Genomic DNA, 16,635 nt, shown 5'->3' on the forward strand with positions numbered 1-16,635 from the left:
TACTTTACATTACAAAATGAATCTTAAAGGCATATTTTCTTTTTCTGCTTCTGCAAACACAAAATATAACAGTAATATGACATCCAAAACATGATGTCATAGTAAATAACTCTGCTATTGTCTTTAACACATAAACATAAGAACTATATTAAGGCGATTGGCAGGTTTAGCTGTATACACATATAAGCTATACTCTCAACCAAGGACAGGTCTTAGCTGGCCAGCTACACTACCACCGGCACCACTACCTGTAATGATGACGAGAACCCCTGAAATAGGTTAGGGGATAACTTGCTACAACCAGGACAACCCTTTATCTGCATTTAAAGGGGTTATCCAGCTTTTTAATAGACTATCATTAGGGAGGGCCACCAACATGAGGTCAGCAGGGGTCTGACTCCCAGCACCCGCGGCCGTAGCCAGAAAAGCTGCAACTAACAGTACAGAATTCTGAGTATGACCAGTGTCCGGACAGATGTAAGCAATGAAGAGGCTATAACACTTGCCCGAAGGCAGTGGACCCTTCAAATGGCTGATCAGTAGGGGTTCCAAAAGTCGAATCCTAGAGCGGCCAAACCCACTGTGTGTTTGGAGCACCTAACTCTCCTCTGACAGATGATGTCGGGGAGAGAAGTATTTAGGCGAGGTGAATGTCTTCTCCAGATCCCTTTGTTCTTCTGGGAGATAAGCCACCACTACCATTATCTGGCAACTGCTTTCTCGCCATTGCATGCACTTGCACGTTTGGCCAGGAGGGAATCAGGAGAGCTGTCGACCAAATAATTGTTATTGAATGTGTATGGCTGCTCCAGGGATAGGCCGCCATGTCCAAAAGGCTGGAAACCCATTTAACACTAAGAAAATTTCACTAGATTTCACATGCGGACTGATTTATTTTTGATCATGCCGTAGTTGTTACCTTTGTCCTTGCAGGATGGAGATAGCAAATTGATCTTTGTCCTCAGTCATGTTAGTTCAGTGATTGTGAATCACAGCTCCTTGAAGCACAAATATCATATATTACTCATCCATTATAAAACCTGTGTACACATATTAACGTTCTTTCTCTATGTTATAGCTAACCAGCAGCATTTCTCGGCACAGAGCATTCCCAGAGCCTGTGCACGGACTTGTATAGCAATTACTTAACAGACCGATTGTGAGGATTTAAAATTGGCATTGGACATGAGTTAATGATGATTTCTTATGGCTGTGGAGACACTTTGAAGACATGGAAGTCTTTTGCAGTTCGTGTTTCTATGGCAACATGTTCTGTAAAATGCTAACAAAACAATGGTATTTCTGCCATCTCCTATGTATGGTGTACAGTTTTCTCGTGGACTATTACCACCCAACTCAAAACATAAGAAAAAGGTCAGGAAACAGAACTGGTATTCCTAAAGAAAAGTTTTTCCATCTGTCATCTGCTGGAAATGAAATTCAATCCTGTTGTGTTTTTTTTTTTTTTATAATTTAAAAAAATATCCTTAAAGGGGTTGTTTACCCCCAGAGGCCTTTCGTGGCCAGACCTGCGAGGGAATCTTACTTACCTGATCCCTGCTGCTGGGTTCTGGCTCCTCCACTCCCCTGCAGCTCTCCCCTCTCCCCATGTCAATATCTGGTTCGACGTGGGTCACATACTCGCTGCAGCAGCGACGTGTCCCCATGCTTCATGATGCATAGGGGCACGTCAACATTGCGGCAAGTCATTGGCTCAGTGACCACGTGACCCGTGTCAAATTGGATGTTGACACTGGGAGACCATAGAACTGCAGGAGCGGTGGGTAGGGATGAGAGAAGCAAGCTTTAAATCCAAGATCCGAAGTCGCTTTGCTCCAAACTTCATTTTAAGGCTGGACAGAGATTCGTCTCTGTACAGCATTAAAATGTATGGGCTGCGGCGAGGCAAATTTGTTATCACTGAAGTCTCGCGGGACTTCGGTGAATGACATCGGGATTGGATTTTTGAGCTTGAAAACCAATTTAAAACTTGGTTCTGAAGTTGGTTTAGATACCTGTTTTAAAATGATTTTCAAGTTTAATAACCAAAAGATGAAGTTATTCACCGAAGTCTCGCAAGACTTTGGTGAAAACTCTTTTCGCCTCGCTGGAGCCCATACATTGTAATGCTGTACGGAGATGGATCTCCGCACAGCACTAAAACTAGCTTTGGAATGAAGCGACTTCGGATCTAGGATCTGCAACTCTCTTTGCTCATCCCTAGTGGTGGAGGAGCTGGAACCCAGTGCCCTAAAGGACCCCGTGGGTGAACAACCCCTTTTATTATTTAGTAAACTGTCCATCACCCAGAACGCTTTGGACACTAGATCTTTAGCAACACAGTGCCCGTGGTTGTAACCATGGAAATCAGAAGTGTATAATGCAATCGAAAATTTTACTAAACTCTACTTCTGAAGTCCCAGCTGATCACTCTAGCAGCGCGGATGTTGAGGAACCCCGGCTGCAGTCCGCAACACCTGCCTGCTGTGCAGGTAAAAAAAACGACGCTATTAAACTAAAACTGTGATTACATTGTCTGTGCGTTTCTACATGAGGTGCTGTCTCCTTTTCACAGTAGAAAAGTTGATATTTTACCTGTTTTGTTAGGCTACATTCACACTAGCGTTTTGGCTTTCCGTTTGTAAGATCCCATGCCACCATGGCCCCTCCCACTTCCTGACCTGGCTCCTCCCATGCCACACCCCCATTAAATACATTTATACATGACCTACTGAAACTGTTAGGGATAAACATTTTTTATTTTATTATTAACAAACTTTGTTGCAGTAACGTATAAAATGTACATGTATTTTCCAATAAGGATTTGTTCTGTGAAATAAAACAAATGAAATATTATAGATAAGCTACATTTAAAATATTTACCAAAAAAAAATAAAAAATATTAACTTATTTTGAAGATGACGTGTCTGCCTCTGAAAGTCCAAGTCAAAAGAAGTATGGTAGCATGGCGGGGATCAGAAAAATAAACCTGAAAGAGTAAAACATAATGCATATCACATGTTAAGTTGAGCTGTTACAGTGGACACAGATGGGCCATGTCACTTGCCAGGCTTGCCAGAGTGGGCACAGGGCGCAATATGTATGCCACACAACTGAGCGAGTGCAGGAGCGCATACACATCACTCCTCCTGCCTCTGTCCACTGTGCTAAAGCTGGATGTAAGCCATCCCCCATATCTTTAACCCATTTTGTCATCACTTCTCTTACCCCAAACCCCTTTAACTCCTTGCTGCTGATGCTGAGTGTGCACATTGTGTTTTTCAGTTTGTTCCATGTTATAAGGGAAAATAATACAGTGAATAGACTTTAATTGGGTCTGGGGTTGCTCATCCCTATCATCTCCTAGCAACCATGCGTGAAAATCGTACCGCATCCGCACTTTCTTGCGGATGCTTGCGATTTTCACACAGCCCCATTAATTTCTATGGGGCCTACGTTGTGTAAAAAACGCTGAATATAGAGCATCCTGCGATTTTCACGCAACGCACAAGTGATGCGTGAAAATCACCGCTCATATGCACAGCCCCATAGAAATGAATGGGTCCAGATTCAGTGCAGGTGCAATGCGTTTTCCTCACGCATTGCACCCGTGCAGAAAACTAGCCCGTGTGGAAGGGGCCTCAGGGTCCATTCAGACGTCAGATAGCCACGGACAAGAACAGGCATTTCTACCACAGGGCCGGGCATGAGCGGTCAGCAAAATGATGAACGCACATGGCCGGTATCCTTGTTTTGTGGATCCGCAATTTGCAGACTGCAAAACACTTGCAGACGTGTGAATGTATTTATATATTTTTTTTTTGTTTTAAAAAAGATTTTTATTTTCCAAAAATATAGTGAATGTATTTTTGTCATTTGTCGATACATTGAGATATACGCTGTTCTGACTGAACGCCTTTTTATAAGCACCTGTTCCACCTTTTCCAGCACAGTGGGTGAGGCCAAGGGCGACTTCTTTTTATCATTGTTTTCATTAAATTTCCTGAATAAATAAATGTACATCTTTGCATTGCCTGGGGGCGACTTGCCTACCTGTACTGGTAAACAAGGTGGGGAGGGGGCCCTGCCAGGATGTCGGTGTAGGAGAGGCCCTGGGATGGAGCCGAGCAGTAATCCCCGCTCCTCCTGTAAAGCGGCTTAATGAGCCCGGCCCCCTGCGCCTCCTCCCGGCTCCTGTGCGCCTCACTGCGCAGTCTGCAGCCTCCCGCACATGTGGCAGGTGGAGCTCCGAGGGGCACTGACCGCACCAGCAGGTATCACCGGAGACCTTGAGATGGCGGACGGGTCCGGGAAGACGTCACCGCAGAGCCCCAGAGGCGGCACACTGCCTGCAGGTGAGATGATGCAACGGGGACGGTGACTGGCACAGCCTGGGTATGTGCCTGGCACGACTGTCACATATGCCTGGGCTTTTCTCCCAGGGGCTGATAATGAGAGACACCCTGCATGAGGGGTGGAATATGGGTGATGAATGTAATACACCCTGCATGAGGGGGTGGAATATGGGTGATGGATGGATGTATGTAATACATATTCCTGCGTGAGGGGTGGAATATGGGGGATGGATGGATGGATGGATGTTATACATATTCCTGCATGAGGGGTGGAATATGGGTTATGGTTGTATGTAATACACCCTGCATGAGGGGTGGAATAGTGGTGATGGATGTAATACACCCTGCATGATGGGTGGAATAGTGGTGATGGTTGTATGTAATACATATTCCTGCGTGAGGGGTGGAATATGGGTGATGGATGTATGTAATACAGGCTGCAGGGGCTCCATAGATGAGTATAACAGTGAGTGATGGTTATTATACACCCTACAGGGTCTCCATAGAATGTAATAGAGGGTGATATTGTACTACACCCTACAAAAGCTCCATATGGGGTATCATAGTGGGTGATGGCTGTCATACACCCTACAGGAGCTCTATATAGGAGTATACTAGTGGGTGATGGTTGTGATACCCCCTAGATGGACGCTATATAGGGGCATAATAGTGGGTGATGGTTGTGATACCCCCTAGATGGACGCTATATAGGGGCATAATAGTGGGTGATGGTTGTGATACCCCCTAGATGGACGCTATATAGGGGCATAATAGTGGGTGATGGTTGTGATACCCCCTAGATGGACGCTATATAGGGGCATAATAGTGGGTGATGGTTGTGATACCCACTAGATGGACGCTATATAGGGGCATAATAGTGGGTGATGGTTGTGATACCCCCTAGATGGACGTTATATAGGGGCATAATAGTGGGTGATGGTTGTGATACCCCCTAGATGGACGCTATATAGGGGCATAATAGTGGGTGATGGTTGTGATACCCCCTAGATGGACGCTATATAGGGGCATAATAGTGGGTGATGGTTGTGATACCCCCTAGATGGACGCTATATAGGGGCATAATAGTGGGTGATGGTTGTGATACCCCCTAGATGGACGCTATATAGGGGCATAATAGTGGGTGATGGTTGTGATACCCCCTAGATGGACGCTATATAGGGGCATAATAGTGGGTGATGGTTGTGATACCCCCTAGATGGACGCTATATAGGGGCATAATAGTGGGTGATGGTTGTGATACCCCCTAGATGGACGCTATATAGGGGCATAATAGTGGGTGATGGTTGTGATACCCCCTAGATGGACGCTATATAGGGGCATAATAGTGGGTGATGGTTGTGATACCCCCTAGATGGACGCTATATAGGGGCATAATAGTGGGTGATGGTTGTGATACCCCCTAGATGGACGCTATATAGGGGCATAATAGTGGGTGATGGTTGTGATACCCCCTAGATGGACGCTATATAGGGGCATAATAGTGGGTGATGGTTGTGATACACCCTACAGGGGCTCATCAGAGACTAAGGTGGCTGAGATACACCTTCCTGGGGCTCTATAGGGGTGTAAATGATTGGATATATGCTATACTTTGCTGGGACTGTAGGATAGACGGGTGTATGTGATAGCTTGGGGCTCAATTGGATAAATCCGGATGTGGATTTACAGTACCACACATGTGGAATGGGGCATGCTGTGAATGTCAACACTATGCTCATTTTGTTGTGGAAATTCGCTGTGGATTTCACCCCTTCAACCTATAGTGGTGAAACTGGTGGTGATGAATCTGCCGCACATTCGGCCTGCACCACATGCGGATTATGCTGTAGGATCTCCATGGATTGGCGGCAAAATCCACAATGGAACAATAAGGCCTCTTCAACACGAACAATACGGATTGGCTCTGGATGCGTTCAGTGAAACCCGCACCATTTCCAAGCAAGTTCTGTCTGTGATTGCGTTCAGTTGTTCAGTTTTTTTCCGTGCGGGTGCAATGCGTTTTGATGCGTTTTTCACGCGCATGATAAAAAACGGAAGGTTTACAAACAACATCTCTTAGCAACCTTCAGTGAAAAACGCATCGCACCCTCACTAGCTTCCAGATGCAATGCATTTTTCACTGAAGCCCCATTCACTTCTATGGGACCAGGGCTGCATGAAAAATGCTGAGTATAGAACATGCTGTGATTTTCACGCAACGCAGAACTGATGCGTGAAAAAAAACGCTCATGTACACAGACCCATTTAAATAAATGGGTCAGGATTCAGTGCGGGTGCTATGCATTTACGTCACGCATTGCACCTGGGCGGAAAACTCGCTCTTGTGAAAGGGGCCTACCGCTTTTTACGGCCTTACCCATACAGTGGGGACAGCTGAAATGTCACCTCTCGGCTTTTCCCAGCAGTGTGTACAGATGTGGTCAAAGTACAATGGAGGTGGAGACGGCAGGTTGTACTTCTGCCATTACTACAACATAGAACGGGTTATGCTTGGATTCGGAGATGCAGATCCCAGTATTCATTATACGTCCCAGTGTCTGATCAGGGATTTTACTGATATACCAATGTCCAGTAGGTAGAAGACCCCTCGTTACATTGGCATTGTGTGGGTGCCACTCAGACTATACAATAAACTGGTATCATTTACTAAAATCTGATTGTGGGAAAGCTGGGTGGCTGAGTATCATTGTATAACTGAACTGCTAGCGGACATTTATGTGGGAGCTGTAATAGACACCATATTGGACGTCTGACACGGGACAGGAAGCCAAGGCACAGAGACGTTCTACCGGCACAGGATTTCTGTGACCCCCCCCCCCCCCACCAAACCTGAGAACAGGGGTCACGTTACTCAGATCAAGCATGTGCCCCGCCACTCCATTCATTCTCTATGGGATTGCCGGAGATGGCTACGTACAGCGTTTTTCTATCTCCAGCCGTCCCATAGACCTGAATGGAGCAGCAGAGCACATGCGAGACCACCACGCCATTCAGATGGAGGGAGAGCTCCCCCCCCCCCCCCCATGTTCTCGCCCCAACTGTCAGTCCCAACTTTTATCTTCTATCCCATGGTTAGGGGATAAGTTGTCTTGTAAATGCACACGTTCCAGATTTATGTGCGGAGAATCCACAGGCGTCAGCAGGGTAATAAGTGCGGACAATCCGCATTAATCGGTGGGGATTTACATGCAGATTTTACTCTCCACATTGAAGTGAATGGAGAAAATCCGGTCGTGAAAAATAAAACAAACTGACATGCTGCGGCTTTTAAAATCCGCACTGCTGGTGTACGTGATAATTTCAGATTGTCATAGGATACAATGTACATGACCTACGGTGTGGATTTTCTGCATGAAAATCCGCATGGAAAAATCCCTACGCAATAAATGCGACAACCACTGGTCGCATTTCCGTGGCTGCACAAACACTTTTGGGGGCACCAACCCCGACGGTGTCTCTGTGCTATACATGGGACAAGGTGTCGGTATTGCCCCAGACAATCCTCCCCACCTTAGCCTAAAGGCAACGTGTCCAGACTCCAGAATGCTCATTTTCTTTACATACAGCCGGCTGTACATAGAAGCGCTAATATACTGTACGCCCTCTGTACCAGCCTCCTGAACTACCGTCTCACTGGACTCCGCCGTCATGTGAGTAACCGGACAAACCTGTCCCTGCTGGTAGTTTTAATTACTCCACTGCTATTTTTATAGTGTATGTATGGAAATGTGTGCTTGTAGTAGTGTATGTATGTGCCATATAATCTCCTCGCAGAGGTGTCCGGGTGATTTTTAGTGGCATTTTCAGAATTTTTTTATTTTATTTTTTTTTTGCAGTAAAAAACGCCATCTCCAGATGTTAGCAGAAGGTCTGTCTGAAATATGAAACACAGGACACACAAGTGTTTTAAAAAAAAATTGTATGCTGCTACTTTTGGTGTCTCTATAACATGTCGAAAGTTTTACCAAAACTCAGTGGGGATGATTTACAATGGGTGCTATGCCAGTTTTTGGCCATAAAGCCGCAAGACCCAGTTTTGCAACTTTTTATATACCAGCGTGACAATATTTTGTCTCATGGGTGTTCTTGTGCTGTGCTCGTCACTTGGGAGTGATAGGCCCCTTTCACACGAGCGTGACGGATTAGGTCCGGAAGCGTTCAGGGTGCGTTCAGTGAAACTCTTCTGCAAGCAAGTTCAGTCAGTTTTGTCTGTGATTGCGTTCAGTTTTTTCCGCGCGGGTGCAATGCGTTTTTCACGCGCGTGATAAAAAAAACTGAAGGTTTACAAACAACATCTCTTAGCAATCATCAGTGAAAAACGCATCGCACCCGCACTTGCTTGCGGATGCAATGCGTTTTTCACGCAGCCCCATTCACTTCTATGGGGCCAGGGCTGCGTGAAAAACACAGAATATAGAACATGCTGCGATTTTCACGCAACGCAGAACTGATGCGTGAAATGAATGGGTCAGGATTCAGTGCGGGTGCTATGCGTTCACGTCACGCATTGCACCCACGCGGAAAACTCGCTCGTGTGAAAGGGGCCATAGGGGCATGGCGGATGCCAGGTCTTCAGGCCTGACACACTTACCATCTTTTACACTCTGTGTAAGGGTACTTTCACACTTGCTTTTTTCTTTTTTTCGCCACCGAGTTCTGTCAAAAGGGCTCAATGCCGGAAAAGAACTGATCAGTTACATCCCCATGCATTCTGAATGGAGAGCATTCCGTTCCGGATGCATCAGGATGTCTTCAGTTCAGTCTTTTTGACTTATCAGGCAAAAGATAAAACCGCAGTATGCTACGGTTTTATCTCCGGCCAAAAAAAAACTGAAGACTTGCCTGGTTTTTTATTATGTATTAGTGCCGGATCCAGCATTCAAAATGCCGGATCCGTCCTTCCTGCGCAGACCGAAAAAAAAGGTGAAAAAAAAATAAAAATGCCGGATCCGTTTTGCCGGATGACACCGGAAAGACAGATCCGCCCTGATCAGTCTTAAAAATGCCTGATCAGTCAGAAAAATGCATTGAAATGCCAGATCCGTCTTTCCGGTTTCAGTCTTACAAATGCCATCAGTTGGCATACGTTTTGTGACAGAACTGCTTGCTGGATCACTCTGCCGCAAGTGTGAAAGTAGCCGAAGTCTTGAAGGTCCATGGAGATATAGTATGGGCTCATACCGTCATGTGCAGAAGACCTAATTATGATTGAATGTTCGGTATTATGAAATGCCTATGCATGCTTGTAATGTAAAATGTAATTGTAGACTGTATAATAGGTCTGGATATTGCTATGATGGTGCTGTGAGTGTTGAGTATCATCTGGTCTACCTGGGGATGATCTGCAGGATAAGAATTCACGCCTGTGTGCTATATCGTAGTCATAGTAAGCGTTCGGGAGGCTCATTGCTTTACATTTCAAAGGCATGCGATGAGTGTATGCAGGATTAATATGAACGCTTCAAACCCAATGGAAGTTTTATGGATAGGCGGGTGGGGGATTGGACTTTCATGGTAACATGTAATTTACACCGGCGACATCTCTGCTTTGCTATCACTTCAAGGTGGGTGTCTTTGTTCCTTCTGTTGAACATTTTTGGAAACATGCCCCAGGAGAGAAGACGGGAAGCCATTAATGTCTGTGTTTTTATGTATATGGAGTGGCCAATGTATTAGATCTACCGTGTTTCTCCGAAAATAAGACGGGGTCTTATATTATTTATTTATTTTCTCAGAATAAAGGGTTAGGGCTTATTTTGGCTCCGTGAACATATTTTATATAGACACATGCCAATTACAGAACAGTCCCTGGACAGTGTTTATTAAATATGACTATAACCCCCAAGCCCATATGGGTGCATTCCCATGGATTAGGTGGGTTTTTGGCATATTTGCCACACATTTTTCATTCTGGTACCGTATATTGCACCTGAGCTGTCCTAGGCTGCAATCTATGGTACCAGGGAGAGCAGATACGGCGCAGGAGAGATGTAGGGAGCTCCTCCAGACAGAGAGGGGAAGGAGATCCTTCTGCTGCCTCCTTCATGTAAGTAAGAACGTGCGGGCTGGCGGCAGTACAATACAGAGAAGCTGTCAGCCCGCCCAACGTGAAAGTGAAGAGAAGCGCAGGCTGCTGGCATTATTTACGCTGGGTTCAGACCTGAGCGTTCGCGATGGAGCGCTCTGTATGCGAGATTGTACCGGCGTTTGCAATCGCGCATACAGAGACAAGCGAACGCCCATTGTCGCGCGTTCCCGAAAGTCTATGTACGGGAACGCGCGACAAGACGCCCCAAAGAAGCTCATGTACTTCTTGGGGCGTCGGGCGTTTTACAGCGCGATCGTATGTGTTGTAAAACGCCCAGGTGAGAACCATGCCGATAGGGAAGCATTGGTTTCTCCTTGTTGAGCGTTTTACAGCGCGTAGGAACACGCTGTAAAACGCTCAGGTGTGAACCCAGCCTCAGTGAAGCTGCCAGCCCGCCCGTCAGGTGCTGCTTAGTGCCGCGATGTATGCGCGGGCTGGCGGCCTCACTGAAGGCTAATTCACTGAAGCCTACGCTGCCGCCCGCCCACAGTTTCATGACAGCTCAGGAGCCATTAGTGAGCGCTCCTGAGCTGCTGCAGCCCGCACATTTCCGCCATCTTCCCTTTATATAAAATAAAATACTGCTATATCTAGAGCTTATTTTTGGAGTAGGGCTTATATTTTAACCCTACTCCAAAAACCCTGCAAAATGGCACTTATTTTCGGGGAAACACGGTATCTATCAACTAGAAGACTCTAAAGTCATCATGGAGTCTGAGAGAGAAGACTGGCACATGGATTGCATCCAAAAATTAGCCGAGGTTGAAATAAAGATATTCCTCTGGAGACATTGGGGGAGATTTAACAAAACTGGTGTAAAGGAAAACTGGCTTGGTGGCCCAGAGCAACCAATCGGATTCCACCTTTCATTTTTCAGACCTCCTTTGTAAAATGAAAGGTAGAATCTGATTGGTTGCTCTGGGCCACTAAGCCAGTCTTCCTTTACACCGTTTGATAAATCACCCCCATTGCTACCAAGTGGTGGCCATTTTGCTTTTTCTCTACAAAGTTCCACATGGCCTATGGACAGAACCTGATTGGGCGACCCCTTTTATTTTATGTCGCCAAAGTTAGAATTGCCATACAGATTGGCTCTAAGGCTGCTATAGGTCTAAGAAAGGGATGCCTCCATTCCTTTCCCCCTCAGTGAGCTATCTAGACCAGCAGCCAGTCTGAGGGTCTCGCTGCTGTTTTTTTTTCAATCCATGGATAGGACTGTTGTACCTGCACTGGGATCCTGTCTCCCCACATTGAGTTGTGCGGTGGTGTAAACCATAAGCTGAGGGTGAAAACTTATTTTAATCCTTGTTATGCGTCTTTCTTCTCTCTGTTAAAATTCACCACATATTCCGCAGCATAAACCACCAAACCAGCTTTAAAATGCATTTAGAGGACTCCAGAGCGCTCACACATAATGGAGAGGACTTGCCGAGGAGTCCTCTCAACACATTTAATGCTGGTTTGTCAGAATGCAAGGGAGTATGATGATAAATATATGACCGGACTGAGCACCACTTTATACTATACACCGCTTAAAGGGGTTATCCCATGACCAATGTAAAAAATGAAAATCCAGTATCATATAGTACAAAGCTAGCCAGCCCTGTACCTCACATGGATCCAGAGATCTCCCCATTCATTGCTCCAATTACTCAGCTAGATTTATTCCAAGCTGGCAGCTCAGGGGGCATGTCCTTTCTAAGGGCTCGTTCACACGAACGCATTTAGTGTTCTGTATACGGGCCGTTTCCTGCGTTCCGCATACGGTCCGTATACAGAACCATTCATTTCAATAGGCCCGCAAAAGATGCAGACAGCACACACAGTGCTCTGTTCCGTGGCCCTGCAAAAGTTATGAGTCCTGTCCTATTCTTGTCCGTTTTGCGGACAAGAATAGGCATCTCTATAATGGGCCTCCCGTTCCGTTCCGCAAATTGCGGAAGGAACACGGGCGGCATCCGTTTTTTGTGAACCGCAAAAAACTGCACGGTCATGTGAACGAGCCCTAATGCAGCTGAAGGATGGAACTGAGCATGTTCTTCCATCTCAGTGAGCAGGACAGAGAAATTAGAAAAAGAGCAAACAGCAGGTGGCGCTCTGCAGATAGATTTCAGTGAATAACTCGCTGGCTATACTCAATTTTTAATTACATGCAGTTAAAAAGGTATTCAGATCCAGGTGCTGGTTTGAAAAATTTAGAATATTTTTTTGGGGGCGGCAACCCCTTTTATCTAGTTTGGGGGGCAGTTTTGGAGCTGACATTCCCTTTAAATGATTTTTAGCAGAAATGAGGAATTATCTAAGGCTCCTTTCACACCTGCGTTCAGGTGTCCGCTCGTGAGCTCCGTTTGAAGGGGCTCACAAGCGGCCCTGAACGCAGCCGTCTGGCCCTAATGCATTCTCAGTGGAGACGGATCCACTGAGAATGCATCCGCCTGCCAGCGCTCAGCCTCCGCTCAGCCTCCGATCCGTTCCGACTTACAACGTAAGTCAATGGCGACGGATCCGCTTGAAGATGACACCATATGGCTCAATCTTCAAGCGGATCCGTCCCCCATTGACTTTCAATGTAAAGTCTGAACGGATCCGCTCAGGCTACTTTCACACTTAGAAAAATTTTCTAAGTTCTAATGCAGACGGATCCGTTCTGAACGGAGCCACCGTCTGCATTAATATGAGCGGATCCGTTCAGAACGGATCCGATCGAACGCAGGTGTGAAAGTAGCCTAATGTTGTTAAACTTGCCAAAAAACAAGTTTCGACAAAATAATTATAAAGTCACCAACTCATTGCTTCCTTGCATAACAGAACAGTTGTATGCATTGTCGGGCCGGGCTCTTTTAGTATTATTTTTCATATCTTCCATGATGCAGGATACAGAACATAATGGTGCAAGTCATCGCCGTGCTAACACATATGACACCACAGTTAAGAAATAAAATAATATCAAGGAATTTGACAAATCCCTTTAACCGCCTCCGGACCGCCTAACGCAGATGTGCGGTCCGGAGGCGGCAGCCCTGCGCACGACGACTCATATACGCGTCATCTCGCGAGGGCCGGGATTTCCTGTGAACGCGCGCACACAGGCGCGCGCGCTCACAGGAACGGAAGGTAAGCGAGTGGATCTCCAGCCTGCCAGCGGCGATCGCTCGCTGGCAGGCTGGAGATCTGATTTTTTTAACCCCTAACAGGTATATTAGATGCTGTTTTGATAACAGCATCTAATATACCTGCTACCTGGTCCTCTGGTGGTCCCTTTTGTTAGGATCGACCACCAGAGGACACAGGTAGGTCAGTAAAGTCGCACCCAAACACTACACTACACTACACCCCCCCCCCCGTCACTTATTAACCCTTTATGAACCCCTGATCACCCATGATCACCCCATATAAACTCCCTGATCACCCCCCTGTCATTGATCACCCCCCTGTCATTGATCACCCCCCTGTCAGGCTCCGTTCAGACGTCCGTATGATTTTTACGGATCCACGGATACATGGATCGGATCCGCAAAACACATGCGGACGTCTGAATGGAGCCTTACAGGGGGGTGATCAATGACAGGCGGGTGATCACCCATATACACTCCCTGATCACCCCCTGTCATTGATCACCCCCCTGTAAGGCTCCATTCAGACGTCCGCATGATTTTTACGGATCCATGGATCGGATCCGCAAAACACATGCGGACGTCTGAATGGAGCCTTACAGGGGGGTGATCAATGACAGGCGGGTGATCACCCATATACACTCCCTGATCACCCCCTGTCATTGATCACCCGCCTGTCATTGATCACCCCCCTGTAAGGCTCCATTCAGACGTCCGCATGTGTTTTGCGGATCCGATCCATGGATCCGTAAAAATCATACGGACGTCTGAATGGAGCCTTACCAGGGGGGTGATCCGGGAGTCTATATGGGTGATCACCCCCCTGTCATTGATCACCCCCCTGTCATTGATCACCCCCCTGTCATTGATCACCCCCCCTGTAAGGCTCCATTCAGACATTTTTTTGGCCCAAGTTAGCGGAAATTTTTTGTTTGTTTTTTGTTTTTGTTTTTTCTTACTAAGTCTCATATTCCACTAACTTGTGTCAAAAAATAAAATCTCACATGAACTCGCCATACCCCTCACGGAATCCAAATGCGTAAACATTTTTAGACATTTATATTCCAGACTTCTTCTCACGCTTTAGGGCCCCTAAAAAGCCAGGGCAGTATAAATACCCCACATGTGACCCCATTTCGGAAAGAAGACACCCCAAGGTATTCCGTGAGGGGCATATTGAGTCCATGAAAGATTGAAATTTTTGTCCTAAGTTAGCGGAAAGTGAGACTTTGTGAGAAAAAAACAAAAAAAATCAATATCCGCTAACTTATTTCTATGAACTCGCCAGGCCCCTCATTGAATACCTCGGGGTGTCTTCTTTCCAAAGTGGGGTCACATGTGGGGTATTTATACTGCCCTGGCTTTTTAGGGGCCCAAAAGTGTGAGAAGAAGTCTGGGATCCAAATGTCTAAAAATGCCCTCCTAAAAGGAATTTGGGCCCCTTTGCGCATCTAGGCTGCAAAAAAGTGTCACACATCTGGCATCGCCGTACTCAGGAGAAGTTGGGCAATGTGTTTTGGGGTGTCATTTTACATATACCCATGCTGGGTGAGAAAAATATCTTGGTCAAATGCCGACTTTGTATAAAAAAATTGGAAAAGTTGTCTTTTGCCAAGATATTTCTCTCACCCAGCATGGGTATATGTAAAATGACACCCCAAAACACATTCCCCAACTTCTCCTGAGTACGGTGATACCAGATGTGTGACACTTTTTTGCAGCCAAGGTGGGCAAAGGGGCACATATTCCAAAGTGCACCTTTCGGATTTCACCGGTCATTTTTTACACATTTTGATTGCAAAGTTCTTCTCACACATTTGGGCCCCTAAATTGCCAGGGCAGTATAACTACGCCACAAGTGACCCCATTTTGGAAAGAAGACACCCCAAGGTATTCTGTGAGGGGCATGGCGAGTTCCTAGAATTTTTTATTTTTTGTCGCAAGTTAGTGGAATATGAGACTTTGTAAGAAAAAAATAAAAATAAAAAATCATTTTTTTTTTTGCCCAAACATTTTTTTTTTTATCAAAGACATGTAGAACTATAAATTTAGCGAAAAGTTTATATATGGATGTCGTTTTTTTTTTGCAAAATTTTACAGCTGAAAGTGAAAAATGTCATTTTTTTCCAAAAAAATCGTTACATTTCGATTAATAACAAAAAAAGTAAAAATGTCAGCAGCAATAAAATACCACCAAATGAAAGCTCTATTAGTGAGAAGAAAAGGAGGTAAAATTCATTTGGGTGGTAAGTTGCATGACCGAGCGATAAACGGTGAAAGGAGTGTAGTGCCGAAGTGTAAAAAGTGCTCTGGTCATGAAGGCGGTTTCAGCTAGCGGGGCTGAAGTGGTTAAATAACATGTATTTATAATACAATTTGTGAACTATTAGGAGGTTCAGATTGGTCCATTCGTAGCGTCCCTGATACATGGGTATCTGACTCATTCAGCGTTATTGCTGTAAATTACTTGTAGTGACACACGAACACCTTTCCAGTGCTAGTTTCTGCCGTCCCGTGTGAAGGTGTGTAATTATAATTGCACTGACACCTCTGCTGTACCTCATTCTATCTTGTGCTTACCTGTGCGATTACCTGACCACGCTCCGTTCACTGTCTATGGGACTGCCGGAGATAGTCCAGTGATGTACTCTGCTGTCCCATAGTCAGTGAATGGAGTGCTGCTTCATTCACACAGGAGACTGTAGACCCCCATTCTTGTTATTGGGGGGTGGGGGGGGGGGGGGTCTTAGGGATCGTATATTTACCTCCTATGCTGCATAAGTGATAAATGTTTGTGTGCCAACCCCTTTAAGACCTAAATTTATGATCAGAGCCTGAAGGTCAGCTGCCAGTCAATCGGCCCACTGCTCTTTATCCTCCATGCTTTCCACGGCATCTCTGCTTGTGTATATTGAAACCTTAGTGTATATATACAGTTCTGATCAAAAGTTTAAGACCACTTGAAAAATTGCAAAAAAATAATATTTAGCGTGGCTGGATCTTAGAAGGTTCCAATAGAGCTTCAACATGCAACAAGAAGAAATGGGAGTGAGACAAA

General features: G+C 45.7%; 1 protein-coding gene across 1 annotated transcript in view; it reads left to right on the plus strand.

Annotated features, from left to right (window-relative positions):
• The first annotated feature begins 4,194 nt into the window (after positions 1 to 4,194).
• The window catches only part of MAP7D2 (MAP7 domain containing 2), a 136,578-nt gene continuing 124,137 nt past the window's right edge, over positions 4,195 to 16,635 (plus strand). Inside the window, exon 1 of the mRNA XM_044283972.1 lies at positions 4,195 to 4,355. Coding sequence (XP_044139907.1) covers positions 4,232 to 4,355 — 124 coding nt within the window. The 5' untranslated portion in view covers positions 4,195 to 4,231. The remainder of the gene's footprint in view (positions 4,356 to 16,635) is intronic.

The sequence above is a fragment of the Bufo gargarizans genome, chromosome 3 (assembly GCF_014858855.1).
Source record: "Bufo gargarizans isolate SCDJY-AF-19 chromosome 3, ASM1485885v1, whole genome shotgun sequence".
Classification (NCBI taxonomy): Eukaryota; Metazoa; Chordata; class Amphibia; order Anura; family Bufonidae; genus Bufo; species Bufo gargarizans.